Source organism: Protobothrops mucrosquamatus, unplaced genomic scaffold, assembly GCF_001527695.2.
Source record: "Protobothrops mucrosquamatus isolate PMUCROS unplaced genomic scaffold, P.Mucros_1.0 scaffold2579, whole genome shotgun sequence".
NCBI lineage: Eukaryota > Metazoa > Chordata > Lepidosauria > Squamata > Viperidae > Protobothrops > Protobothrops mucrosquamatus.
The window spans coordinates 132,202-159,402 of NW_015388635.1; the positions used below are offsets into that span (position 1 = coordinate 132,202).

General features: G+C 37.8%; 1 protein-coding gene across 1 annotated transcript; it reads left to right on the top strand.

Moving 5' to 3' along the window:
- The first annotated feature begins 4,067 nt into the window (after positions 1-4,067).
- Positions 4,068-26,532, top strand: HAUS6 (HAUS augmin like complex subunit 6). Its single transcript, XM_015825263.1, has 16 exons — positions 4,068-4,324; positions 6,598-6,693; positions 7,323-7,401; positions 8,224-8,356; positions 10,404-10,551; positions 10,812-10,877; positions 11,402-11,456; positions 11,556-11,729; positions 12,641-12,834; positions 13,961-14,090; positions 14,510-14,612; positions 16,472-16,614; positions 17,377-17,559; positions 19,339-19,465; positions 22,966-23,934; positions 26,474-26,532. The coding sequence occupies exons 1-16, from the start codon at positions 4,197-4,199 to the stop codon at positions 26,530-26,532; spliced, it is 2,787 nt and encodes a 928-aa protein (XP_015680749.1). The 5' UTR covers positions 4,068-4,196.
- The last annotated feature ends 669 nt before the right edge of the window (positions 26,533-27,201 follow it).

Below are 27,201 nucleotides of genomic sequence, written 5' to 3' on the forward strand. Positions count from 1 at the left end.
TTCTTCCTTTCTTAGCAAAGTACAGTACTTACATGTATATATTTTAATCTGTTGCAAAACCTTCAAGCTGAAATAAATATACTGCTCACAAAAATAAAGGGAACGCAAACCCCTTCAGTTCCATAGTAAAATGTTCCCTTTATTTTTCCGAGCAGTATATATTGCTCAATTCTCTAATTGTGGGAATAGGTGTATTAAGCTTTTGAAACAATTTTCTTATACTCTTTGCCCTACCCAAATACATTGGGAGTGCAATTCTTAGAACTCCCAGATGACAAGGCACACAATCCCAACACATTTGGGATCCATAGTTGAGGAAGGCTGCTTTAATGCAATGAAAATATTTGGTGTCTCTTTAAAGTATAATATTCTTATCCAATGTCTTAGTGCTCCAATAATATATCAACCAAGATACTATTAAAGTAATAAACATATATTCTGGCTGTGGATTCACATAACTTGATATGGCTCCCTAAAATCCACTACAGATAGAAAACTGGCAGCTATATATCTCAGAGGAAGGACTATATTATTTTTATTTTAAATAATTGGGTTAAAGCACACAATTCCCCATTAGATTTTACATTTATATAAGAAGTTTAAGATTTAAATACGTCTGAAGAGAAGTAATAGACACATTCTAAAAGGATATAAGAAAACTTCTAAAAAGAGGATGAGTTTGGATAAAAAAATAGTAAAGATGCAATGACTATAAATGATAGCAAAAATTGTAGAAAATGAAATTTCTCCTGCAGATTCTGCTCATTATACATTCCTGCTAAACATACAATTTCAACAACAGCCATTGTTATAAGCACTTAGACCTATATTTCATGATGGATTTTTGGGGAGTTTCATGTTTTCTGAACTGAAAGAAATGTGATTGTTATCATTTGTTGTCATCATCATTTCTCTTCCTAAGCCACTGGAACTTTGTTTCTATTTGTTGTGAGAATATGAGGGCATTTCTTGATGCTAATTTAGTAGATTTCATAAAGCTAGCGTTAAGAAATAATTGACTTCCTTTGTAATGTGAGTGTCTCCAATATCAGATGCAGGATGTAAGTTGGAAGAAATATTTACTGAAATGCCTTGAAAATAAAGTTTGTACTGATATTTGATTACTGCATTAATGTTTTGCCTCTTTTCACCCTTTTCCCTATGTATGCTTTTTTATTAAATATATAGTCATATAAGGTTACAGTATCTTTGATAATATGACAGATAATGCTGGATCTGGGGAAATGGTTCCTCAATATCTTTACATTGATTTAAAAAACAGTTGATTTCCATGAACAACACAATATGCTTCTCCTCTGTCTTTGATTCCAAGGAAAATATTTGATGAAGAAATAGTTGTTGCTTATGTAAACTGTTACACACAGTTTAATGAACCCTTAGATTTAACTCCCATTATTTTAAAAAATATAGTAAATGATAATTTGAGCAATGCTACATTTAAGACACTTACAAAATCCTATGTAGCCTTTGGACGATCTGTTTGATATAAGATCACAAGAGTTGGCATTATGCATCAGTTCATCAGACAGATGATATCCTATATAATATAACACAGTAGTATCTCGGTATTCATTGCTAATTGGTTCCGGGAGGTGTGATGAGTACCAAAAAAGATGAGTACCAAACGAATTATTAATAATTCAAACTTTTTATCAGATTTTTCATTCACTCTTGAAGCATGTCATGTAACATAGAGCAGAGGTCCCCAATCTTTTGGGCACCAGGGACCAGTTCCATGGAGAGAACTAATTCACTCCTGGATTAGAAAAAGTGATGGGGAATCAACCTGAAAATCCTTGGACCAGGGGTCTTCAAACTTGGCTCTTTTATGACTTGTGGACTTCAACTTCCAGAATTCCTCAGCCAGGCATGCTGGCTGAGGAATTCTGGGAGTTGAAGTCCACAAGTCATAAAAGGGCCAGGTTTTAAGACCCCTGCCTTGGACTGTCGTGCCTGGCTGGGGTAGGTGAGATTTGGGGGGTTTCATCTCCCTGGTACGTTCAACCAAAGGAAGAGCTCATATCCTATGCGCCCAGTCTTTGTTTTTGAAGAACGCCTCTGCCTTTAACCCCTTTTTCCCCCCAAATCTTTTTCTTTTTTTCTTCTCTTTCTGGATGTTAATTGCTGGCTGTGTGCTTGAATTTTGATACTTTCCCCCCTCATGGACTCCTAATTGATTTAATAGTACCGTAGGCGTGAGTTGAACTAGTTTGTCTCCTTCCCGTATGGAAGAGACAAATGGCAACAAGTCTTCTTAGATTACTGAGAAAAGGATTTAATAACCTAATCATATTGAACTTTTACCATTATCAACTTGAAAAGATTTTATACCTTCATTGTATTTTTATTGCATTCTGTATGCAACTCTCCTTTTTTTCTTTTTCTTTCTGCACTTCAGGAGTTTGCATATCAAAGTTATTCTCCTTGCAAAGCGCTTTGCTCTTGGAATTTTCCCTCTGACCTTGAAAAAAGAAATGTGTACTCTTGTTTGCTTCTCTGCTGGCAGCAACTAGTTGTAAGAGAGGACTTGTATACATATGTAAAATGTCTCCTAAGAGAGAAGTAAAGGTGCCTAGCCGTCAGTCAGGGAAACCCAGTGCCAAACCTCTTATGGAAGTATTTGAGGAAAAGTTCTCTATGTCAGGGGTCCCAACCCCTGGTCTGTGGACCGGTACCAGGCCGTGGCATGCCAGCAATCGGTCCACACAAACAAGCAAAGCCCCATCCGTGAGATGCAAACAGCACACAAAACCACACACTCTCCGGTCCATGGAAAAACCTCTGTCCATGGAACTGGTCCCTCGTGCCCAAAAAGTTGGGGACCTCTGCTCTCTGTTACATGACATGCTTCAAGAGTGAATGAAAAATCTAATGAAAAGTTTGGTTCCTCACAACCAAGCCAGCCTTTTGTCTAGCAGAGCAACAACCACAACAAAAAAAAGCACTGCTGTTCAGAACACAATTTTTTGGGCTGAATCCCATTATAAGATGGGTTTTGTGATTCATAGGCATTTGTGGATTTGGGATGGAGGCAGAGCTGAAAAAAAGATGCCACTTTTATGTACTGAATAAATACTATGATTTACCTACTTTTGTCACATACGGTGACCGCAGTACACAAAAGGCAGGATTTCCTTCACGTCATTGCACCTGTAACATCATTTTGAGATCATCTCAGTTTGTTGAGACGCTGTAACATCCTCCCAAGGTTACTTATCGCAACCCACAATTTGGGAATCCCTTGTGTAACCAACCTACAGGCGTATTAGCTAATTTCAAGTACTCGCTACGCTACTCCGACTATATGTATATTGCCCTTAGCGACTAATAATTCTCTATTGTTGGCAACGGGCCAACAACAGAGAAACTCCGTACAAGGAAACTGTAAGAAGAGAGCCGTTAGTCTATATAGCACGGGTGTCAAACATGACGTGACGTGTCACAACATATCGCGACTCTTTTTGCATTGCCGGCAATGGGGTGGGCGCAGCTTCGGTATGATGAAACTGACCCGCGGGCTGGCAGTTTGATACCCCTGGTACTAGCAAAAAAAAAAAAAAAAAGTCTCGTAACTGTACATTTTATTAAAAAGCCCAGACTTTTTAATAACATTTGTTGGCAAGAAAAGATGCTGCCAGACTTCTATATTTTTTGCTGTAAGAAAATAATGGAAAAAATATTGCTCGAGCTATGGCTTGGGAGAGCAAGTCTCCAAGAAAAGCGAAACTTTTTTTTTTTTTTTTACAAAAAGCATTAATAACCTATTACGATCGCAGCTGTAGCTAATCCGAGTCCATCCTTTTTTTTAATAGCGTTCTAGTTCTGCCACGGTGCATTCTGGGAAATCCTCTCTTTCTTTCCGATTGGTTGAGAAGCTGGCGATCACGTGAAGGACCCGAGGACTTTGATTCGGTAATGTTTCCCCCTCATTCATAAAAACCCGCCTCTTTCGATTTACACTTTGGCGGGTTAAGCAAAATGGCGGCTTTGGGGGTGTGGAGTTAACGGAACTTACTCCGGGGCTAATGTGAAGGCGGCCGTTACCTAGAAAGAAGCTGGGGGAGGGCTTTTTATTTGCCTGTCTGTGACCGTGAGAACAGCGCGTGGAGCTCCTTCCGTTGCTCGCGGAGTCGTCCCGCCGTGGGAGTTGGGAGATCCGGCGGGGCGCCGGAGAGATGAGCAGCCCTTTCTCGCCTCCGGCTTGGGAGAAGGAGCATTTCTGGCTCTACCTCTTGGCTCTGGGCTTCGATCCCGCGGTAAACGCCGCTGCCGGGAAACTTTCGACTCACCTCCGGCTGGGCGTGTAAGTGGAAGAGGCGACGGGACACGGCGGTTCTTTTATTTCCTTATTAGCATCTATATTGTCTTATTTATTTATATCTCCCGCCAGTTTAGCTCCCAGAGAAGCGGGAAGACTTTGCCCAGGAACTGGTAAATACTGCAGCCTGTGCCCTTCGGTTATTCTATTTATTAGTTATACATATAACTAATACATATTAGTTATAATATGTATTGCTTTATATGTACTATAATATAATGCATAGATATACATATAAATTCACAGAGCCGCCTAACTCACAGCTGACTGGGTGGCTTACAGCATTAAAAATCTACAACAAAAAAACCCAATATTTTGCTATTATATTAATATATAGTAATGTTACTACCTTATATTTCACTATTAAAAAGTTTCGCTATTAGTTCCTATGAGGCTGGCAAGTTTTGTGTTAGGAACTTAGATTGGGCAGGTTGTGGGAAGCTGCTCAATTAATATAGGTAGTCCTGGACTTATGACCACTATTGAGCCCAAAATTTCTGTTGGTAAGTGAGACAGTTGTTAAATGAGTGTTGTCCCATTTTACAACTTTTCTTGCCACAGTTAAGCGAATCACTGCAGTTGTTAAGCTAGTAACATGGTTGTTAAGTGAATCTGGCTTCCCCATTGACTTTGCTTCTCAGAAGGTTGCCAGAGGTGATCATGTGACCCCACAACACTGTAATAGTCATAAATATGAACCAGTTACCAAGCACCTGAATTTTGATCATGTGACCATGGAGATGCTGCAACAATTGTAAGAGTGAAAAATGGTCATAAGTCACTTTTTTTCAGTGCTGTTGAAACTTCAAGCAGTCACTAAAGAAACTGTTGTAAGTCGAGGACTACCTGTATTCCCCTTTCACCTCTGTGTTAGATGCTATCCTTGCTGTGGGAAAAATATGCTATGAGTTTATACTGGCTTGAAGGCCCATTATCAAAACCAGGAGTGATCGATCCCTTCATTATTTCAGATTGTTTCTGACTGTTCATCAATATCAACCTCCAAACATTGGTTATATAAAAATAATTTAATAAATATTTAATAATACTAGGAATAAAATAACATGGCATGAGACTGTGTTGTTTGAGGATCCACCTTTCCTTGATTTCATCCGTCTGTCTCATCTAGATTGAACAGTATGGGTACATTATGGGTCCTGTTGTCTAAGGAGTTATTGTTCTGCTATATTTGGCAGGATCTAGGTAGCAGGCCTTTTCTGCTGTGGCCCCTATGCTGTGAGAGTTTCTCTCCCCCAAAATGAAGATAGCTTCATCACTTCTAGGCTTCCAAAGGTCCCTTAAGACCTGGTTTTGCCAGCAGGCCTGGAGACTTCTGGGGACAGGTGAACCGATGAAGTGGCTGCATTACTATTAACATCCCATTAATTAGCCCATTAATTTTGTTTTAGCTTTTTTAAACGGTAATTATTTTAGATATTTATTGTTTTAGTCTTGTATGCTGCCTATAGTCGCTTGTGAGATGGGTGACTATATAAATTAGATAAAAAAAACTAAAGGCTACATTCGCTGGAAACTTGACCATTCAACCCGGAGGTAATATTGTCTCGCCACCAGCTTTGTCATCTTCAGAACTAGGAACTGGTGTGCAGCTGGAATGGAGGCCTGGAAGGATTGACTTTCTATCATTTATTGATAACTTGTTAAGCCCCAGCCATTTTACCACCCTTGGATAATCCCGTTGAGCCCTGGGGCTTGATACTGAGCACCTTGGGGAACCTTGATCAAAGCCATCCCTGCTGTTACTTCTATTGGGTGATATCGTTTCCACATTTAAAACAAATCGTGATGTTGTAGTATCGTGAGGAATTTTCCTATTCAGAATTAAACAGATTTTTCTTCCTGCTTCTACTGTAACTAATTATGAAATAACCTAGATGTTTCTGTGCATGATTGAACTACAATTTTAGTCAGATGTGGAAAATATGAACAGTTTTTAGATTGTACGTTTACTGCTCTAGAGTGTTTATAGAAAATTAATTCGGGAACAATTGGCATTTGGCAGAGCATTTAAGTTGGTGCCCATTTATACTAACCTGTGATTCGTAGTAAGATGGAGTCATGCTCTTCAAAAGAAATCAATCTTTTGCAAAGACTGTATAGAATTGTGAATGCAGCATACTGAGTTTCTACATATGATGACAGTATAGCAGGAATACTGCTAGGGAAAAAGGGAGTCAGTCCAATTAATTATCCTACAATTGCATATGGAGTAATGATTTTTAAACTTTTTTTTTAAGGAACTTGTTTGATATACCAAACAAAGATGCATTTCACATTGTTGCATGGTTCTTATTTTCAAAGCTGGACCGGTCACACTGTAATGAGGTTTTTAGGTGAGTGTAACATTTAATAAAATATGCTTTATTACTTAGTTTTTCTTAAAGTTACTTGCCAAGTCCATAACAAACTAAAATTATGATTATTAGGATTTGAGTAATCTTGCTATACGACTCTCCTCACTGGAGGAAATTGTTAGAGTGATTCGCTCATGGCTCATCAAAATATTGTTGTCATTCCCTTATACCATGATGCCTCCTCCCTCCCCAAAATATTAATATTTTCAATACCACCCTATTCTGTAACTTGTATTGAAGTGGAACCGGAAGCATGAAAGTATGTTATAAAGTATGTTTTTGCTGCTCCAAAAAAAGCAAAGAACTATGGCCAGGAGGAGCTCCACTCTGATGCCGGGAAGTCTTGCTGGCAGCCTTTATTCAAGAGAAATTCTGTATCACTGGTCCAGCCTTATTAGTACTATTCTAGACCTACAGCACAATGATGTATAGGTATTTTTCTCGTTGATAAGATGCTTCTACAATAAAAAACTAAGTAAATGTGCAATAACGCAATGTAGTTAAACTTTCCCAGGAACATTTTGTATTGCTCAGCTACCTTAAAACTATGTCTGATTCCTTGCACATTTGTTGAAATTGTTCTCTTTCCTTTCCGTTGGAATGGAAAGATTTTGTTATCCTCCCTCAGATAAAAAGGCAGACTCTGAATTCAGGAAGCAATGCTATGAATGGCTAAAAAGGATATCAGTAAGTATTGGTAAGAATGAAAAGGTGTCCATATATTAGCTTCATATGTTTCAATATATATATATAAGATAAGAGATTTCTTGTTGCTATTACTGTCCTTTCTTAGGCAACCTGATGTTTTCTAGACACTTTGGACTAAAGCTCCTATTAGTCTCAGAACGAATGGCATCAAGGATTCTGACAGCCATACCTCGAGAATATTAATTTTTTCTTGTTGCCAATACTTTTTCAAATATAGTATTATGCAAGTATTAACCAGAAAAAGGTAACTCAAATGGAAAGCTAAGCAGCACTCGACGGAGAGAAATCACTTTGCAAGAACATAGAACAGAAGGGCCTCCTCTTCTTTTTGATTCTCTTTATAGGTCTTATCTCCCCAGACCTGAAGATAGCTGACCAATAGAACTACTTGCCATCCAGGATCAATCATTAGTATCTTTTTATAGTCTTCTTCTGGAGATTCATTTGTCTTCTGTTAAATACAGGATTATATTCAGAGCTTGTTGAATAATAGTAGCATGAAAATGCAATCAGGGAATTCAAGCTAATTGGATTTGAGCAAAACCAAAGCTATTCTTTTAGCATGCCGTGCAATTAAGATAATATGAAAAGAATTTGTGAAACATCCCTTTTGGCCCAGGGATGCTTATATAGTTGCTTTAACTTATGCAGGCCTCTGATGTCTAGCAAGGTAATCATAATTGTTTGTCAGATTTCAGTATGCTGGCTCTATTGCTTAAAGAGAACTTCTTCTCTAACTTCATTAGAGCTTGAAATTGATACTACCAACTACAGTTCACTTGTGTATTTTTAAATCCCTAGGATGAATGTGGAAACAGTTTTCCTCCAGTTGTTGCATCATTATTTCTTTCTCCTGGTGGACCCAAATTCATTCATCTAATGTTCCACTTTGCAAGATATGTAATAATGCACCATATTAAAGTGGATTCTCTAGGTAAGAAATCATGGAAGAACAGAGGGTATTTTTGTACTGCTCTTAGGTTTACTATACTGTTTCGTTGGGGAAACAAAATTTTGGAATTTACTTTTTTATAGGAAATTCATGCTAGTGAGGAACTTCCTCACATAAAGCCACCTACCTCAGAAGGTTTTAAATAAACCATGAAAGATCGTTGCAAGCAAAGAGTGTTCAATGGAATCCATCCAGCATTCTTTTGCAAGTACAAGATGTTGGGGGATCATCAGCAATGATGAAAAAGTTTCTCCTCGGCATTTTTAGTTTTCATTTATTTAATTCAAATTAGACAGACTCAATTCCAAATTCATTCCAGGGAGTTCACAGTGTAATAAACAATAAAAATAGAGAACAACCGGATCACTTTATACAAAATAAATAAATATATTGGACAAAATAGAAATAAATACCAATAAAATTATATAAAATAATTAAAATACTAATAAATTACCAGCTTACATGTCCAATTTAAAGTTTTGGTTATGACCTTTAAAGTTCTACATTACATGTGTCTAGCTTACCTAGAGAACTATCTTTGCCCATTACATCAGTCTGTCCCATCCGGTGAAGCAGGAAAGGCACGTTGTGAACCCCATCATTTGAAGAATTTCAACTGGCAAGGTCCAGGAAGAGGACCCTTTCCGCCATTGCCCCTGCCCTATGGAAAATTCTCTCCCCGGAGGTGAGGCTAGCCCCCCCATTCTTCTGGCCTTTCAGAAACGTTTAAGGACCTGGCTTTGCCCGCTTGCTTAGGGCTCATGGAGGAGCACAAGGTTGGGGGGGTCTGGTTGGTATCCTGAAGTCCCTCCTCTGGCCTTAGAATTAACTTTTAATGTTGACTTTTAACTATTATTTACCTCACATCTAAATTTTAGATTCTGTTTTTGGTTTCAATATTTTACTTGTATACCACCCAGAGTCTCTCTGTGTGAGAGATGGGTGGTTTCTAAATTTGATAAATAAAATGCAATAAGGGTGAAATGGTATTGGTGTTTTCCCATGCTTATCACTACAAGGTAGTCCCAGATGTCAGCTCTTCCCTATATTTGGTCAGACTAGCTATGAGTCTTCCTTCGATGGTGCTTTAGGTTTCTCTTCTGGTGTTTGATTTCTCTTGAGTTCCTAGCTAAACCAAGGTGCACACCTGGGATTGGCACACAGAGAAAAGTTGCATATGGGTGGTATAGTCCAAGGACTCAGCCATCTGCATATTCCAGGCATTAATTATGACCCTATTGCAGAATCCTTGCTAAATGTAATAATTTAATTGCACCTCAGCACTACAATTTTTTAAATTATATATTTAAAAACAAAAAAATGATGAAGTATATGATCTGTTATATTGGCACGCTCACACAGGTCATAATTTTCAAATGTTGAAAGGACTTTGAAGATGAGCCTGATATTTTTTGAAAAAAATATAATATTTTTGAAAAAATAATGGATAGGGTTATATGACAAAATCTAATGAAAGAACAAATACCTGTAACATTAAAATTATTCAAAAGGAAAAAATAAATATATGATTCTCCAATGAGTTATTCAAATTAATGTGACTAACTGTAGCTGTGCCTGCTGCCTGCTTGTGTGTTTGCTTTTATGGCACCAGGTTTAAAGATTAGCTGCTTCTGGAGCAAAATTGTATAGCGGAAGGTGAAGTGGGTTCTGATAGAATGTAATTTGTCAGCTTTAGCTTTGTATCATCTATGGAATTTGCCTGTACGGCAGGCTATTTTCATGGGTTCATTGTAGGAAACGTTCAGAAGTGGGACAAAATATCAAAAGGTTTTAAAAATTGGAAATAATCTTTCTTCATTGAAGTAGTCCTGGATACATTCTGAAATTATCAGGCCACATAGATAGATGAGGTTGTCCTGATACCATGCTTTCACCATAGTCATTCTTCTACCCTGCTTTTCTGCCTCTTACTTGATTGAGAGGCTTGGATGTCTTAAAATACTGCTGCCTTTTGGTGGTGGTTGACTTCATATTTCCCAATGTAGATTCCGGAATCATTTTTTTGTAGGTGCTGGCATACCCAATCCAGAAGCGGTGAACTTACGATCTCCAGACTTGACTATGGCTGTTGCAAAATGTCAAGTGGCACTGAACAGATTTTCACAGTGTCTACAGAAGGAAGATTTGATGATTCAAGAACTTCAGAAAAAAGCACTGTAAGTAAAGTAGCTACAATACGTGATCTGTAGATTATAAAGTTGTAGACAAGATGTTGAATGTTACAAAACAGGATAGTTTGATAGGTAAGAGTATATTTCAGATTATTCTCTTACTTGCTGATATTGAAAAAGATACTTGATAATGAAAAAAATTTCAATTCATAATTTGAATTGTCAATAGTTATTGATTGATAATATTTCATAGGTTTTTTTTTCATCCACAGAACTTAACTGTGGCTTGCTTTTTCTGTTCACAGACTTTTTACTAAGCAAATCAGAGATTTAAGATACGGAAATGTGGATCTGGACAAACGATTGCAAAAGCAAGTAATATTTTATTAGAAATGCATCTTATAGCTTATTTAGATTTGTGTTGTTTTCCTGTTTTCTTAAACAGCAATAGCATTTAGACATATACTGCCTTATATACATAGTGCTTTACTTCACTTTCTGGGCGGGTTACAATGTCAGCATTATTTGCATATTGTCCCCAACTATCTGGGTCCTCATTTTACCGACCTCAGAAGGATGGAAGGCTGAATCAGCCTTGAGCCCTGTCAGGATTGAACTCCAGATTGGGCAGAGTTTGCCTACAATACTGCACTTAACCACTGTACCAGTGGTTTAATAATAATAATAACAACAACAACACATTAGGAAAGCAATTCCTATAAGATAAATATGACAGGCTAGAAGGTGTGAGCAACAGAGTTTTTTAATATAATACTCTCATTTATATGTCTGCTATTGCTATTCTATTATCAGAAAAATAAGAACAGTTACAGTATAAACATTGTTATCTTTAATAACTTTTTGTTTGTTTGTTTGTTTCTTACTGTTTGGGTAGAATGGGGAAAAAAGTTGATTCTGGCCAGAGTAATAACGCAGAAAGAATCGAAAAAGTGAGTAGCTGTCAACAGGTTTTCAATAATCTCCATTTAACATTTATTTAATTGCACATTTTTTCTGCTTGATGAAAAATGCTTTTGTTTCCTCCAAAGGTTCGCTGTTTATGGGCAACAGTAATGGAAACAGTGACATTTTTGCAAAAAGAAAGAGAAGTAGTGGATTCAGTAGTAAAAGGTCATGTTGATCAGTATACATTAGATGGCACAAGTGTTTCTGTTAGCATTCCAAGGCCTCTGCTTCAAAAAGTAGAAAAAGAAATGTATAAAGTAAGTTTCTTGGTATCTGCTTCTGTTCAGATAGTCAATATTTGTAGAATAATTGTTCTGCTTCTTGCTATCACTTGATTAATTCATTGAAATTGATTGGCTGATGTTATGATTGGTTAAAAAATTAGAGAGATTAATTGGAGACATTGTTAGATTGTAATAAAAATAAAAAAAAAACTCGAATACTTCCCAGATAGCATTTAAAACACATTATTGGTAGTTGCAACTAATCCAAAATAAGCTCATTTTTATTCCTGTAAAATTAAAAGATTTAGGAGTATCTCCCCTGTTTGTATAACCAAAATATATGTTCTTTGAAACTATTTGGACACAAAAAGGAATATTTAGGACAAAAGTTTAAATCCAAAGAATAATTTCTTATGACAAATAACCTAGACTGGCAAAAAAAAAAGTCTCTTAATGGGAAAATGTATAAAGCGCATTTTATTTAGCTTCTAATAGGCTTTTTCATAAGATACATTTTAAAAGGTTGTCTTTCCTGGCTCCCTGTAACCAAATGTTTCAGTGCAGATATAGGAAGAATTAAATATCTAAGAATGACAGAAATCACCAGATTTGCTTACTTTTACCTTAAAGCTAAAACTATTCAAACAAGCATTACAAAAGCAATGATTTTTAAGAAACAGACAAAGGGAAATTTAAATTAATATGAGGCAAAATACCAAATAAAACATTCCTTTGTCTAACCAGTACTTCCTAGTCATTCTGGAGTTTTGCTTAGTTCCAGTAGAAGGGCTTGATAAACCAAACACAAGTAAAAAAAAACGATGGGATCATTTGTGAGGATAATGCCAACTAGTGTGTGTAACTTTATGCCCTGTGCAAGACATTGCACACGCAATTATGCTCTTAATTCAGTAAATGCTAACCATTTTTTTTCTTTTTTAAAGTTTCCTGTTGGGAATGTGTATGAAATGGGAAAACTGAACATGTTAACCATTATCCAATTACTAACCAAAGCCTTGGAGTTATTGCTGCATGAGCGCCGGCATTATGACAAGAAAGCATTCAAAGTAGACCTTCAGGATCTTGAAGGAAACACCAGATTCCAGAATGAGACTTTATTGGGGCTGAAGTCACTGAGGTAAATTCAGAGGTCTCTGTTCTGTGGATTCAGCGGCCTTCCAAACAAACCTTTTAATAAAGATATTATGGAATTACTTAAAACCTTTAGGATTGTGCAGTTTGCATTTCATCATTGTGTATTTTAATTCAGTCCATACCGATTACTTAATATAAACAATACCTAAATCTGAACCAGGCAATTGTCCATAATTTATTGATCCTAGTTTATTGGGCATCAGCTGCCTGGTGTCAACATTAGAGAAAATCTTATGCTTTAATAGTCTTTGTAAACTTAAGGTTGTGTTGGAAGAAAGGAAAGATAATGTGGATATATTACTCATTTTAGTCTGATTATGTAAACAAAACCTTGGAATTTTCTCATTTGTATATTATGGCAAGTTATTCATAACATCCATATGACGATACAAGAACTATTCGCAGGTTTGTGTTATTAAAGTACAGTTAACTCTAACAAACAAACACACTCTTCAATTGCTAGTTTGTGAGAAATATTCTTGTCAAATTTCAGGGGGGAAAATATTGTGATCTTTAATGGACTATTAAATATATTTAAGGACAAGCTTTGCTGGTTGCCATTTAGACTTTTTACAGCATTTATTAGTTTATCATTAGGTGCAATATTGTTTTCTTTTTCCTGGGAAAAGTGGATTGTGGTATATTGTAACTAAAATAATGTTTTCATAATGTTTTCAGAGCCAATAGTTTGTGTCATAGGTCAAATACTACCAGCATGTCAGCAGAATACATGAATTTGTCTCCCTATTGTAACTAAATATTGTAACTTTAGATATGCTGCACAGCCGTGTTTTTCATTATCAGGAATTTTAAGGCACAGTCTGTTGACTTCTGGCAGAAGTTCAGAATTATGGGAGTTAAGATCCACAGAATTTAAAGTTACTGAGGTTGAGAAACAATGCTGAAGATGATTAGGATCCAGAGGAGATTTGGAGCACATACAAATTTTAGAAAACTGCACTGCAGAAATGATGTCACCTTCTTAATACTGAATGCAGCCTGTTGTGTTTTTATAACAAAACAAATGCATTTGAGCAAATGATTTCATTTGTAAAATCTTTGATTCAGCTAAAAATGTTCCAATATTCTTGTTAACAATTTTCCCATAGGCAAAAATTAAAATGTAATGATCGTATCTCAGTAACTCAATCAATTGCTGAAAAACAACAGGAATGGCACTTGAAGTGGAAAAATTATCTTGGCCAGTCACCTTTTCATTTAATTAAGGATCCAAACCCTGTAAGTATATGTTTGATAGGTAATGTATTGAACAAGAAGGAATATATTCATTTTGAGGATGTTTGCAGTATATAATCCAAACGAATTTTGACTTTAAAAGTTCCAGTAGGCATGTCCCTGTGCTCTGTATGAATTGTTTGTTAAGGTAAACCCAATTCTAAGATCTTTAATACCATAATTATTTATTTCATGGTATAAATGAAATAAATAAATAATTATGGCATTAAAGATCTTAGAACTCATGTCATCTAGTGTATGGCAGCTTAAAATTGGTTAAAAGCATAACAGTGAAGGAACTAGAGGCAAAACACAGCAGATATCCAGTCTTTTGAACTTGAATAGACTGGCTTTGTAACTTATTTTATTTGTGCATGTGTATTTGAATTCTAAACATTTCAATATATTATTTTTTTTTAAAGGCACTTGATTTATTACCCGCTATGTCTCCTCTTTCTTTTACTCCGGCTACTGAGGAAGCGTATAAAAGCAGTGTCTTCAGTCAATACCCTGCATTAATTCCAGGTAAATACTAAGATTCTTTATAAACCTATCCCCATGATCTTTAGTATATAAATATTATATACAGCCTTTCTGACATAGCACTATGTTAATTTAAAGGGCAATACTGGTAGTCCTCTACTTACAAACGGGCATTTAACAACAGTTTGCAGTCATGACAGCCACAGAAGGGGTGGTTTATGATTCATTAAGAACTTCTGGACATCATGAAATGTCACACCATTCTTCCTTTAGTCACACGATTACATTTCAGACACATTTATGTTTACGTTTATGACCAGTTGTCCTGCGATCATGTGATCACCCTTTGCAATCCTGCTTCACCCACTTCCTAGAATTTTTTTAAAAAGAGTATAAATAAAGACATAGAGATGTTCCTGTTGACATTCCACATTTGGAATTTCAAACGACTTTTGACAAAGGTTCCCATCAAATTTAGCAGTCGTGGGTTAAAAGCACCTGCCATTTTATGACTTAGTAACAATATAAAAGCAAAACCACAAAACAGATATACAAGGACAAAGAAATGGAAACCCCTTAAAGATGTGGGGTTGGGACTATTTCTTTTTACGTCGTTTGTCGGTGATCTTGCTTAGAGACAAAGCAATAAATTTGCTGAGGTTTTGTATTAAGCCAAACCACTCGGGGCCATACAAAACTCCAGAATGATTTCTTTAAACAAGGAAAAACAGTTAAGTAGCAAATATACTTCAATTTAAATAAGTGTGAAATGATTTACATTGGAGCACCTCCTCTTAACTTCACATATAGATGATAGGATTGAGCTGTCTATAATAAATTACTTGGTCACACCGATCGCTCAATAAATATATTAAAGTGTGGCAGCTGTGAGAAAAGTGATTGTGATGCTGGGGATTATTAAACAAAGGGATGGTAAGTACATTTCTGGAAAAAAATATAGATTTGGAAAAGGGATTGCCAAATTAATTAGGACAAAAGGCTAGAATTTGGGGGACTCTTAAGTTAGAAAAAAAAGATAACTGACTAGGGTATATGATTGCACGGTATAAAATAACATATGGTAAACATAAAGATAACTTTCCTTTCTTAAAACACTAGGATTGATAGTTATCCAATGAAGCTAATTGGAAGGTGATTTAAAACAGACATAAGGTAGTACTGCTTCACACAGTGTAAAATTAATCTGTCAAATGAATATGTTTGCTTAACAACTGCGGCACTTGCTTAATGACCACCCCAAAAAAGATCAGGAGATTAGTTCTGGTCACATGGGTGTCTCAGTTAACGAATTATGACCATAATTCTGGGCTCAATTATGGTTGTAAGTTGAGGATTTATAATAGGAATATGTACCTGCAGTAGCAGAGGGGGAGGATTTTGCCAACTGAGAGGGTTCCCAGGAAGAGACCCAGATCAAGATAGTGCGCAGTCTAGAGCTGGAGGGAGGAAGAGGTGCAGGGTAAGGACAACCTAGAATCTCTGAATATATCTAGTAGCTTAGAAAGTTATAGGTTTAATTTGGCAAGATTGTGACTATTAGGTGTAGGCCAGGGATAGGCAACCTTGGCTCTTTTATGACTCGTGGACTTCAACTCCCAGAATTCCTGAGCCAGCATGGCTCAGCTTGGAAATCTCTCCCTTTCCCCTCAGGAATTCTGGGAGTTGAAGTCCACGAGTCATAAAAGAGCCAAGGTTGCCTACCCCTGGTGTAGGCAAATAAAGGATTGGACTCGATTGGATTTCACTATCTCATCTCTGGGCTTGGGTCTGATAGGACTACCTTTAAATACAACAATATTTCCTTAGAACTAGTGATATGGTAAATATTTATATTATTAAGTAAACACAATTCTTGATTCACTTTTGAAAAATGTATTTAGATTCGACCAAAAAGAATGTTCAGGCAAATGAATTTGCAACAGTTGGGAAGACACTGGGAAATGAAGATTATTCAACAAAGACAGTCACAGAAAGGTATGATTTTAGTATGTCCTTGTATAGAATAGTAGCATATATTAACATTGTATAAATAGCATGGGACCACGCCTTAGAAAGAATTAGAATGTAGATTTAGATTATAGGTGATTCTCTAAATGGAAGCATAGCTAGGTGCATCTGTAGCAGAAGATAAAAACAGAATTCAAATTGTACCTCAGAACATATATTGCAAAGTGTTAAAACTAGATATTGATTTTATATTTTTTTTCTTCATCTTTTCTCTTGGGTCCAGGAGATGTAAATCTTTCTTTCTAGTTAACTCTGATAAGTTATCTTAAAATTGCAACATGGTTTTGATATATTGTATGCAGGAATCATTGCTAACATTTTTGTGTGTGTTTGCTTATATTCCTGATTATATGCACATAACTTGCATGCATGGGAGGCTGATACCCAAGTAGAGAAAAGCTTTGCTCTAATACAGTGTTCGAGAGGGATATTGTTACAACGGAAAACTACTGGCCCTACTTAACTCTCTTTAACATTGCCTGTCTATGCCCCGTATGTCCAAAATCGCCGACATGTTCATGTACTAAAAATTGTCACATGTAAATTATTATTCCGAAAGAATATAAAAATCCTGGAACTTTGAACGGGGTGTAAGGCTTTTCCATTAGGTACATTTTCATTGGTCCTAATGGAATCTTATATTAACGGTTGGCCCATCTTTTCTTGAGACTCATGAATACTAGATATGCGATGAAAATTAAAATGCAGTTGTTGCAAATATAAAATATTGGTCTACACTTGCAAGCTCAATTGTCATTTTTTTCCCCCTCTCCCACAGACATCAAATGTCGAAACTCCCAAGAGGACTGATAATTCACGGTTTCAAATCTTAGAGTATAAAGGAAGACATTCTAGACGAAGAGAAAGTGGGAATAAAAGACAAGCTGATCCAGTTAGAACACATTCATTGGCTAAAAACGAAGATCCTTTAAAGAAGGCCCAAGAACAGCTGGCTGAACAGGTAAAGAGTATGTTAAACAGATAAACATTAGTAATTACATAATCTGAAGTTTTTTGAGGATGCTCATTTACATAAAAAGCAAAGATAGCTTGACTGGCCATAAGTAAAAATTAAAAATCCAATATTTTTATCAGGCAAGTCAGTGCAATAAGGATAATATCTTTATGTTATTAAAAATGTAGAATATTATGTGGTACTCGGTGCTGGTTGCCTACTTGCAGAACAATCTGCTGGAGAAACATACTTTTCCCGGCATTTCCCATCCTCTTTCAGAGGGTTGAAAATAGCCCAGAGCATATTTGAGGATTCAAGTGAAAATCCTGTTCATGAAGAATCTGACAGTATCATAATGCTTATTGTCTGTAGTTTCTTAGGTTATGCTTGGTTTAATTTGCATTAACTATAATGTTTGCCTTTCCCTGTGTATTCATTTCATTTTTTTTATTATGCAATATCGAATCACTCTTTAAATAATAAAACAGATTCTAAAATTAAGGGAAACTCAGGATAGGCAGAGTAGTAGATGCCAAGGAAGGGGGCAAGAGGCAGGTTAATTCCCAAGGATAGTGTCAAGCACTGGGGAAATCTGGAGATTCAGGCAGTTCAAAATGAATATAAAGATTTATTGCAAACTTAAGCTCTCTACAAGAATCTGACCAACTGACTGTTAAGGGAAATGAGCGGGAGATAAGAGAGGCATTCAGGGTGGGCTGTACTTAGATCTCTTGTGGGCACGGGGTGGATAATAATGATTTTTTTAAAAATATATTTAAAAAATCAGATTTTTTAAAATTTAAATCGGATTTTTTTATTTTTATCAAATTTATTTTAATAAAATACTTTTGGAGTAAAAAATCTATCTGAAGATAGTTTTCTATTTAAGATACATTAGTAATGTAGTTTATTCAGCATGAAATGGAGCTTAGTTATGCAGCATGAGGCTGTATATTCTGCAATATTTACATTTTTGGTAAACTCATTTAATGAATCCAAGCTCTGCAAGCTGAGATAACGTGCACTGCATCGATGCATTCACACAATTTCACAGTAACCGTGAGATAAATCATAAAACAAAGTTCAGGAATATTTTTTTATCCCATTGTTTTGCAAATCTATGTACACTACAAGCTGTACGATCGTTTGAAGAGAAATGCATCTGTACCAGGCTCTAAGCGTTTTAATTAAATAAAAAAAAAATGAGTTCTCCAATGATGTATGGTTAACCTGTTAACCTAAAATCGGTTCTGGTATCGCTGTTTTACTAACCTGACAGCTTATTATTCTAAATAGGAAACCTTCATTTTGTTTGCAAATAGTAATAATAAAGATTCTAACTGCCAGCAAGAATGAGTCCTTACATTTAAAGAGCACCTGTCATTTCAGATCCATCATGACAGCGCCTGTTAGCGGGCATCCGCTCACCTGCTGCCCGCCACGTCCCTCACCTTGTTGTGTCACTGCCACATCACCAGCCATCCCATTAAAGTGAATGGGACTGTCGGTGAGTCAACAGCAGTTCAGAGGAGGAGCCGCTGCGGGATAGAGATGACAGTTGCTCTTTAAAAATTCTGATTTAAATCGAGTTGATTTAGATCAAGCCTTTTTACCAGTGATTTAAATCGTGATTTAAATCAAATCCACCCTGTGTAGGCCTGAAGGGACTTGTGACTTATGACACCTTTGACCCCTCCCTCAGGCTTAGCCTGGTCATCTACAGCTAGCATATTTCAGCAGTGTAGTTGTGGCTTGTCCCTTTTAAGCATGTATATTTTCTTGCAGGTGGCAGATGTAGTAATATCTGATTCAGCCCAGAACACTGGGAAGGATATAGGGGATCTGATCAGTACCTTAATCTCAAATCCTTTCTTAACAAGGAAACAGATTCCACGGACTCCAGAAAATCTGAGTGAGTATTCATAACATTACATTGCAGTACATTCGGTCTTCCTGAAATTGATTTGGGTTTACAGTTTCTGAGGATATGATTTTGTTTATGGTTATCATATATAGTCAAACAATACGGCACAGTAAAGCACCCCTCAAAATGAAGGTTCCAGTGGAGTATTTTTGAAACTTCGCATTATGCCCCTTTTCACATTTTGTTTATTTCACATTTTGTTTATTTATTTTTACTGTTATTTTTGTGAACTACTCTGTCTATTTTTCTCTGTCTTCTCTTCCATTGATTATCGCTGTCAGGAATAAAAAAAGACCAACTAGTGCCAGCAATACATCTATTTGTATGATAAGTTTCTTATGGATCCCCTATATATAAGCTATTGGTATATTGCTAGTATAAGTGGATTCTCTAAAACAGACATGTCAAACACAAGGCCCGGGGGCCAGATGTGGCCTGCGAAGTGGTTTCATGTGGCCCGTGAAGCCATCCTGGAAACAGTGAAGAAACGGCCCTCGCTGCCTTGGCCCTGACCCAGGCCGGCCGGGAGCCAATGTACAATTTTGTGGTGGCCATCTATGTTGAAACGCATTCAGTCTTAGCTCCATAAGCCCCCCCCCCACATAGTCTGAGAGGAACAATGAGGCTCTTCCAGTGGACCATGCCTTGGCACTTGCCCTGGTCCCACCCCCTTCTGCCAGAGACCCTCAGATCTGTCCCACTCCTGCCCAGGCCCCCACAGGCACCCTTGATGCAAACGATGTAGAGCTGGCCACACCCACTCCATCCACGCCCACCCAGTAGGCTGCACCCACCCTGGCCACACCCACCCGGCCCCCTGAGGGCAACTGCAATGCTGATGCGGCCCTCAATGAAATTGAGTTTGACACTCCTGCTCTAAAATATAGAACTGTGGGCTAAGCAACTTCCTTCTAGTGGATTGGAACATGGGAGCTGCAGTGCCTTACTCTCCTTCCCTTCTTTCCTGCCCCAAAAGCCCTTTCTTCAGATATTTGTTACAGGTAACCCTCGAGTTACGAATGTAGTGGAGCCTGCCCATTCCATTTGTAACTCGAGAATTCGTGGGACTGAATCTCGTACCTCGAACAAGATCACTTCCTGCTTGTTAACATGTGCGCGGCTTGTGAAGTGCACATGAGGTATCAGGGTGGGGAAGGCCATGGAGGGGCCTAGTGATGGAACAGACCCCGAAGACCTCCCCAACTCATTAAGATACCTCATGCTTCCCTCTCCCTTCCTGCTGCGCCAGAATCACTTATCTTGAAAAGATCCGTCGATGGAAAGAGAACCCACAGACATTATAGCGCGCTCCTCTGGACTGTCTCTGACGTCCGAGGCATACGGCCCTTACCCCGTGAACCCTTTACCTCGGAAGACGAGACAAAGATTCTCGTGTAACCGGTACGTCTCGCCGTCACAAGTACTAAAACCCTGAACGAGCATTTATTGAACAGCGCATTGAAGCTTACTCACAATTCACTTCGCTCATAACTCAGGGATTACCTGTATATATTACCCCATTGGATTGTCAGAGGGAAAGACCTACTAGAAGACAAGATCCTAACAGTTCTCAAATAGTAGAAAGCATTAGATTCTTCCCGTTAGTATGATCCTCTCAAAGAGAGTAAATAAGAATTATATTCAGATCTCTTACCCTATTTTCCCCCACCTTGGCCAGACCATCTAGGCTCCCATTAAGGAAGTCAAGACTGTTTATAATCCCCCATCAGAAGGACGTGTGGCAGCCTATCTTCTGTGTGTCTCTGATGTGCAGAAAACTTGTTAACATAAGCCTCTTCTCATAAGGTACAAAAAAGAGCTTTACGTACTGTATATTGCTTCCCTATTGCTCTCTAGTGATATAGTAGAGACTACTAGTATTGCTGTCACTAAGCGATGCAGTAACAGGATATTGCACTTCATGAGCAATATCACTTAGCAATGGAAACTCTGGTCCCAATGACTGTCGTAACCCGAGGACTATCTGCAGGCAAAAAGGGCCTTCTACTTGGCAGTTTCTAGAGTTACCATTAATATATAATAAAAGTCAAATGTGTATCCTCGGATCTTCCTCTGCTCTTTGTTTGTAAAGTTATTTCTTCAAATCGGCAGAGAGATCAAATAAGTGTTTGCGAAACGGGTCTTTCAATATTGTAGGTAACAAGTGACAATCAGAGCTTGGTAGCACATTTTATGACTAACAGATTTTAAAAGCTTTAATGAAATGCAGTTTATTTCATCAGATGCGTGGAATGGCTAGGGGGATGTAGGGTTTAAATTGGGGTGGGGTTGGAGGTAGGAGACAGACGGGGATTTTCCAGTAGTCATAGCTGAGAGCTTCAATGCTGTTGTATGTGACAAACAGAGCAATACAAGTATAATATCTTTAAATTCAGAGATGGGCATTTACAAAGAAACCTTTTTTCTCAAAATGTCTACGGAGATTCTTAATCATCCAAGACATAGTTGTCTCAGAGGTGCTTTTTTTTTTCAAAAGGCAGCTGGACTTTTCTTTCCTTGGGGAAGAAGAAGAAAAAGAAAATATTTTTGCTTCTCATCCAGTTGTGATTGGATGATAGGGAGGATGGAAGAATTGTGGGGTGTTTGTTTTTGTAGTAATCTGGTCAATTAGCACTCTCTCTGAGAGCCATTGCGGCCACTTGGGGGTTTATCTGTGCCCTCAGGGTCACCTGAATCAGAGTGCAATTGGTTGTGGAGTCTTCCTGGAGCTGCTGAAAGGGCTGCGTTGTGGTGTCTTATTCCTCTCCTGTTGAGGGAGGGCTGTTCAATTCTAACATACACAGACTATTCCTTTACCCCTGTTTCAAACCAAGGGTCTTCTCTACCCAAAATGTGGACAAAAGATTTTATATTTTATCCAAGTTACAGTGCTCTAAAAAATCTATGTCCTAAGCCAGGGCTAGGCAACCTTGGCTCTTTTATGACTCGTGGACTTCAACTCCCAGAATTCCTGAGCCAGCCATGCTGAGGGGAAAGAGAGAGGTTTCCAAGCTGAGCCATGCTGGCTCAGGAATTCTGGGAGTTGAAGTCCAGGAGTCATAAAAGAGCCAAGGTTGCCTACCCCTGGTCTAGTGGTTGAGGCATCAGACTAGAAACCAGGAGACTGTGAGTTCTCATCTCGCATTAGGCGTGAAAAACCAGCTGGGTGGCCTTGGTCCAGTCACTCTCTTTCAGCCCAACCAACCTCACAGAGTTGTTGTGGGGAAATATAGGCCCTTCCGGTCTCAGGTAGAGTAGAGGACGATCCTGTAACTCAGGATGATACAGTATGTAGTTGGCTATGACTGACTTAGGAATTCTGGGAGTTGAAGTCCAGGAGTCATAAAAGAGCCAAGGTTGCCTACCCCTGTCCTAAGGGAATGTTTTCTTTTAGTATCATTTCAAAGGTGGTGTGTAGAAGCAAGAAGTATATTTTTTAGAAAGAAAATTACAGTACTGTACTTAATCTTTTTATCACTCATTTTCAGTTACAGAAATTAGAAGCTCGTGGAAAAAGGCTATTCAGACCGAACCACCTTCAAGTGAAGCTTTGCCTCATTCTGAAGCAACGGAAAAGTTCTCGCAGAATACAGCTCCTGCCTTCAGACACCGTGTAGATTCAAGTCTGACGTGGCTTTTGTCGCCTTGTATGTCTGATGCCGCAGAATTTCCCTTTTTAAATGCGGAGCCTCCGGGTAGTTTGCCGCAAGGCGATACCGATGAATCGCTGAGCCACCAAGAGGCTCTTAGGCCACGGGATGAAATGATTTGCAAGAAAGAATTGCCCCTTGCTGCTCCAGGTCAAGTGGAAAACCCGGAACCAGTCTTCAAGACTCTAAATCAAAGTGCGCATGAGGTAAGGTGTGGCTCTGGCAACCATACTGGATCAGAGGCTTCGTCACACGGTGCGGGTCAGAATTCTACCATGTATGCAACTTTGTTGAGGGATGCTTCTCAAGCAATGGGCAGTACTGGTTCCGAAAGCCATGACGTTATCCAGCTAGGCATACTTCAAGAAACTCTCCCAGAAGAAGGAGGCTCCATCAGTCTTAATAGCGTCCATGATTTGGATGACTCAGGAGAAGAAAACTCCAGAGACAGCAAACATGTGACAGATTGTCTGCCAGGAAACGAGTGCACGCTAGATTTCCAGTCTATTCTAAATCGGTACGAGGCGCTGAAAAAGACTCTACATGATCACCCACCGGTTCCTGGAAAGCAAATGCCAAGGTGCAGATCAGAGTTTAACCTCAGACCAGCAAGCCTGGAAATGAAGGATGTGCTTAGCCCTTTGGGAAAACCTTACGCGTCTGATGCAGAACTTGTCAAGAAATCCTCACGCCCGAGTCATCTTGAAAGAAAGAATAGCTTCTCCCCTTTATTTGCGTTATCTCCGCTGCAGCGGAGAGAGAGGAGGGACATGCAGGATCGAGGAGACGTATTTAATAAACGGAAAGGTTAGTGCATCCTTCAAACTGTAGGTGGAAATGCAGCCAAATTCTGACTGTTGGGGAAATAGCCGCACTTTTTAATGTGAAGCTTGGAGCGCCCTCTTAAGTGGAAATAGATGCTGTGCACTGCTGGTGATCTGCTAGTGCAGGATGCAAGTGACGTCGCAGCATTCAATGCATAAATCAGCTAATAAGCTGTGCAAAATGGCCTGTGTTCAAAGAGGAGTTGAGGAACTGCACATCTAACTGATCCTGTCCAAGTAGCTTCTGGTTTATACTACTGCCCAAATCCCTGTATATTATATCACAGTGTTTAAATTAAGAATAGGTTATTGTTTCATGCTAACTAGTTATAGTAAAGAGGTTGCCAAGTTTTAAAAAAGATTGGCTTTTAAAGTTTATTCTTGGGATAAAGTTTTTAACAGAATAACAGAATTGGAAGGGACCTTGGAGGTCTTCTATCTACTCCAACCTCCTTCTCAAGCAGGAGACCCTATACCATTCCGGACAAATGGCTGCCCAATCTCTACTTAAAACCCTGCAGTGTTGGACCACCAATTTGTGGAGGCAAGTCATTCAACTGATTGTTGTCACTTACAGGAAATTTCTCCTTAGTTCTAGGTTGGTTCTCTCCTTGATTAGTTTCCATCCGTTGCTTCTTGTCCTGCCTTCAGGTGCTTTGGAGAATAGCTTGACCCTCTCTTCTTCTTTGTGGCAGCCCCTGAGATATTGGAACACTGCTATCATGTCCCCCCTCGTCCTTCTTTTCACCAGACTAGTGACTTTTTATCGTATTTAATTAACTAATTAATTAACTAGTGAATTTAATCATAATTAATTAGGACTTTGGCATGAGATGCTTCTTAAGGAAAATTCAGTCTATCCCTGAATTTAAAATACATTTTTAGATAATGGCTATATTGCCCTTCATAGAATTAAAACTACAGTGTCTGTGAAAATAATCCCTCTGCACTTGATGGTTGGAGATTTCCATGGGGGATTCTTTAAAATAAATTTTTACCCGGTGCACAATCCATGTACATACCTAAAAAAAACAACACTATTTTAAAATAGGTTTTAAAAAGGATACGTTTCTCTTTCAGAAAAATAATTTGAAGATGGATACAAAAGAACCCTCAACTGCGAAGATGAAGTCATTCCACGGTTTTATAATCATGATGCACTGACTTGAATGAAATACTTCATGAGATAAAAGTGTTTTTGCAAACCTCAACTTTTAATGTTAATGTTAACTAATCCTGACTATAGGCTTCTTGCACAGTTTTATAAACTTAGATAATTTTGTATTATCAGTGATGAAAACAATACAGATGAATTGAGATCTTTTAAGAATAGCCACAAGGAGACCCTTATGTGTTAAAGAAATAGCAATAAAATGTCTTATCTAAGTACAGGCTACCATATTTAGTTCAGATTTTGGAAGATAAACCTCGTTTGACTCCTCAGGAAACCTACAGATGATGGGCCTTTGGTAAGCAATTGAGTAAATCAAATGTCTTTTCATATTTCATCTTTTCCCCACATCTGGGAAATAAGAAGCATTTTAAGACTCAATTGAATGAGTGGTGCAGATCAGCTCCTTTGTAAATTGTATCCAACAGTGTCCGTTTTGCAATGGAGTAGAGAGAGAGTAGACTAGTGAAACTAAAGAATCATTCCCTGTATAAACCCCACATCTGTTCTAGAGATTTGGGAATCCTGTAGAACAGGGTTTCTCAACCTTAGCAACTTTAAGATGGGTGGACTTCAACTCTGGGAATTCTGGGAGTTGAAGTCCACCCATCTCAAAGTTGCCAAGGTTGAGAAACATTGCTATAGAACACAGCTGGATGCACATGGAAGGAGAAAGAGAAGCATGGGAGAGAAATGGTCTAATAGAAAACTGCTGATGCCTTGCATGTTAACTCTCAGTACTGACCCTGATAAATCTTGCAAGATGTTCTAAAATAGTCATAGAAAATGAAGATGTAACATTACTTACCAGTCACCTATGTTAATATGTCTCATCTCTATAATCCAGTAACACAGGGAAAAGTTACATAGGAAGACGCTGGGATTTAGTTTTTCACTTTCATCCCATGCATTAGATATTAGTTGATGGATAACAAAAGTAAAAAAAGTAGAATAACTGGATTTTTAAAGATTAAGGTTAGGAATGAGAAGGGGAAAACGTTGGTATTCAAGCATCTGAACATAACTTCTGATAGTCTTACAAACTAATGTTGGTCTTAAGTATTTATTTAAAATATGTATTTTTAAAATAATACCATAATAAACTTTCTTCAGTAAAATCTTCTGGTTGTACGTTTATTTTCCCCATTTCAATTCTTTTCTGAACCCAAATATATAGAAGAGACCTGACTTCTTATGCCCGTTAGCTTATTTCATTCCTTATGAGAAATTGTGTTTATGTGATACCGAGTGAGCCAGCATCAATTTTCTATTATCAGGAAACTATGGATTGTTAGGAATTCCGGTCAGTCTGCTTGTTATACGATTCTGTTTAGTCTGTTCACTTGTGCAGTACAAGAAATTTTGGACTTGATAGTCTACATGGAGGATCTCTTGCAGACTTCCTATTGAAAATCAGGGCCTAAGGGCTTTATTACATCAAGCACTTTGGTTCTAATCACAATGAGCCTTGTTGATGTGAATTCAGAGAAAAATAAATCTGAGATGTGGCTAATATATTTAAAAACACTCATTTTGTGACATGCAAATATAAATATTTGCAACTCCCCTAAATCATAATTTTGGAGGAAAATGTGGGAACTCTGTCCAGAAAGCAGTAAATATGTCTTGGGTTTACCGGGGTTAGTGACCCTGACAAAAGCTTTTCGCCAAGAAAGATTTAAAAAGACAAAATTTCCTTATAAAATACGTTTAGCTCTTCATTCATTTTGGTAACACAACCAATTTTCTGGAATGTGGCAATACTTAAGAGGATTGCTGTGGGAAAAATAGGCAGGAACGTTAAGTATGTACATTCCCTTGAGTTTGACTGAAAATAAAAACAGGCTAATAAATATACAGGGGAAGAACTATAACAAAGGTTTTCTAACATGTCCCAGAAATATTGTTCTGGTTTCAGCAAATTTTCTAGCATAAGCCCAAGTATAGATTTATTTTGACTAGTAACCAAGAAAAATGCAGTCCTAATACGCTATATATTATCTTTGGACATTTTGGATTCCTGAAGTTACATCTTTTTAGCCATCATAGATACTTGAAATGAGAAACAGAAATCAATTG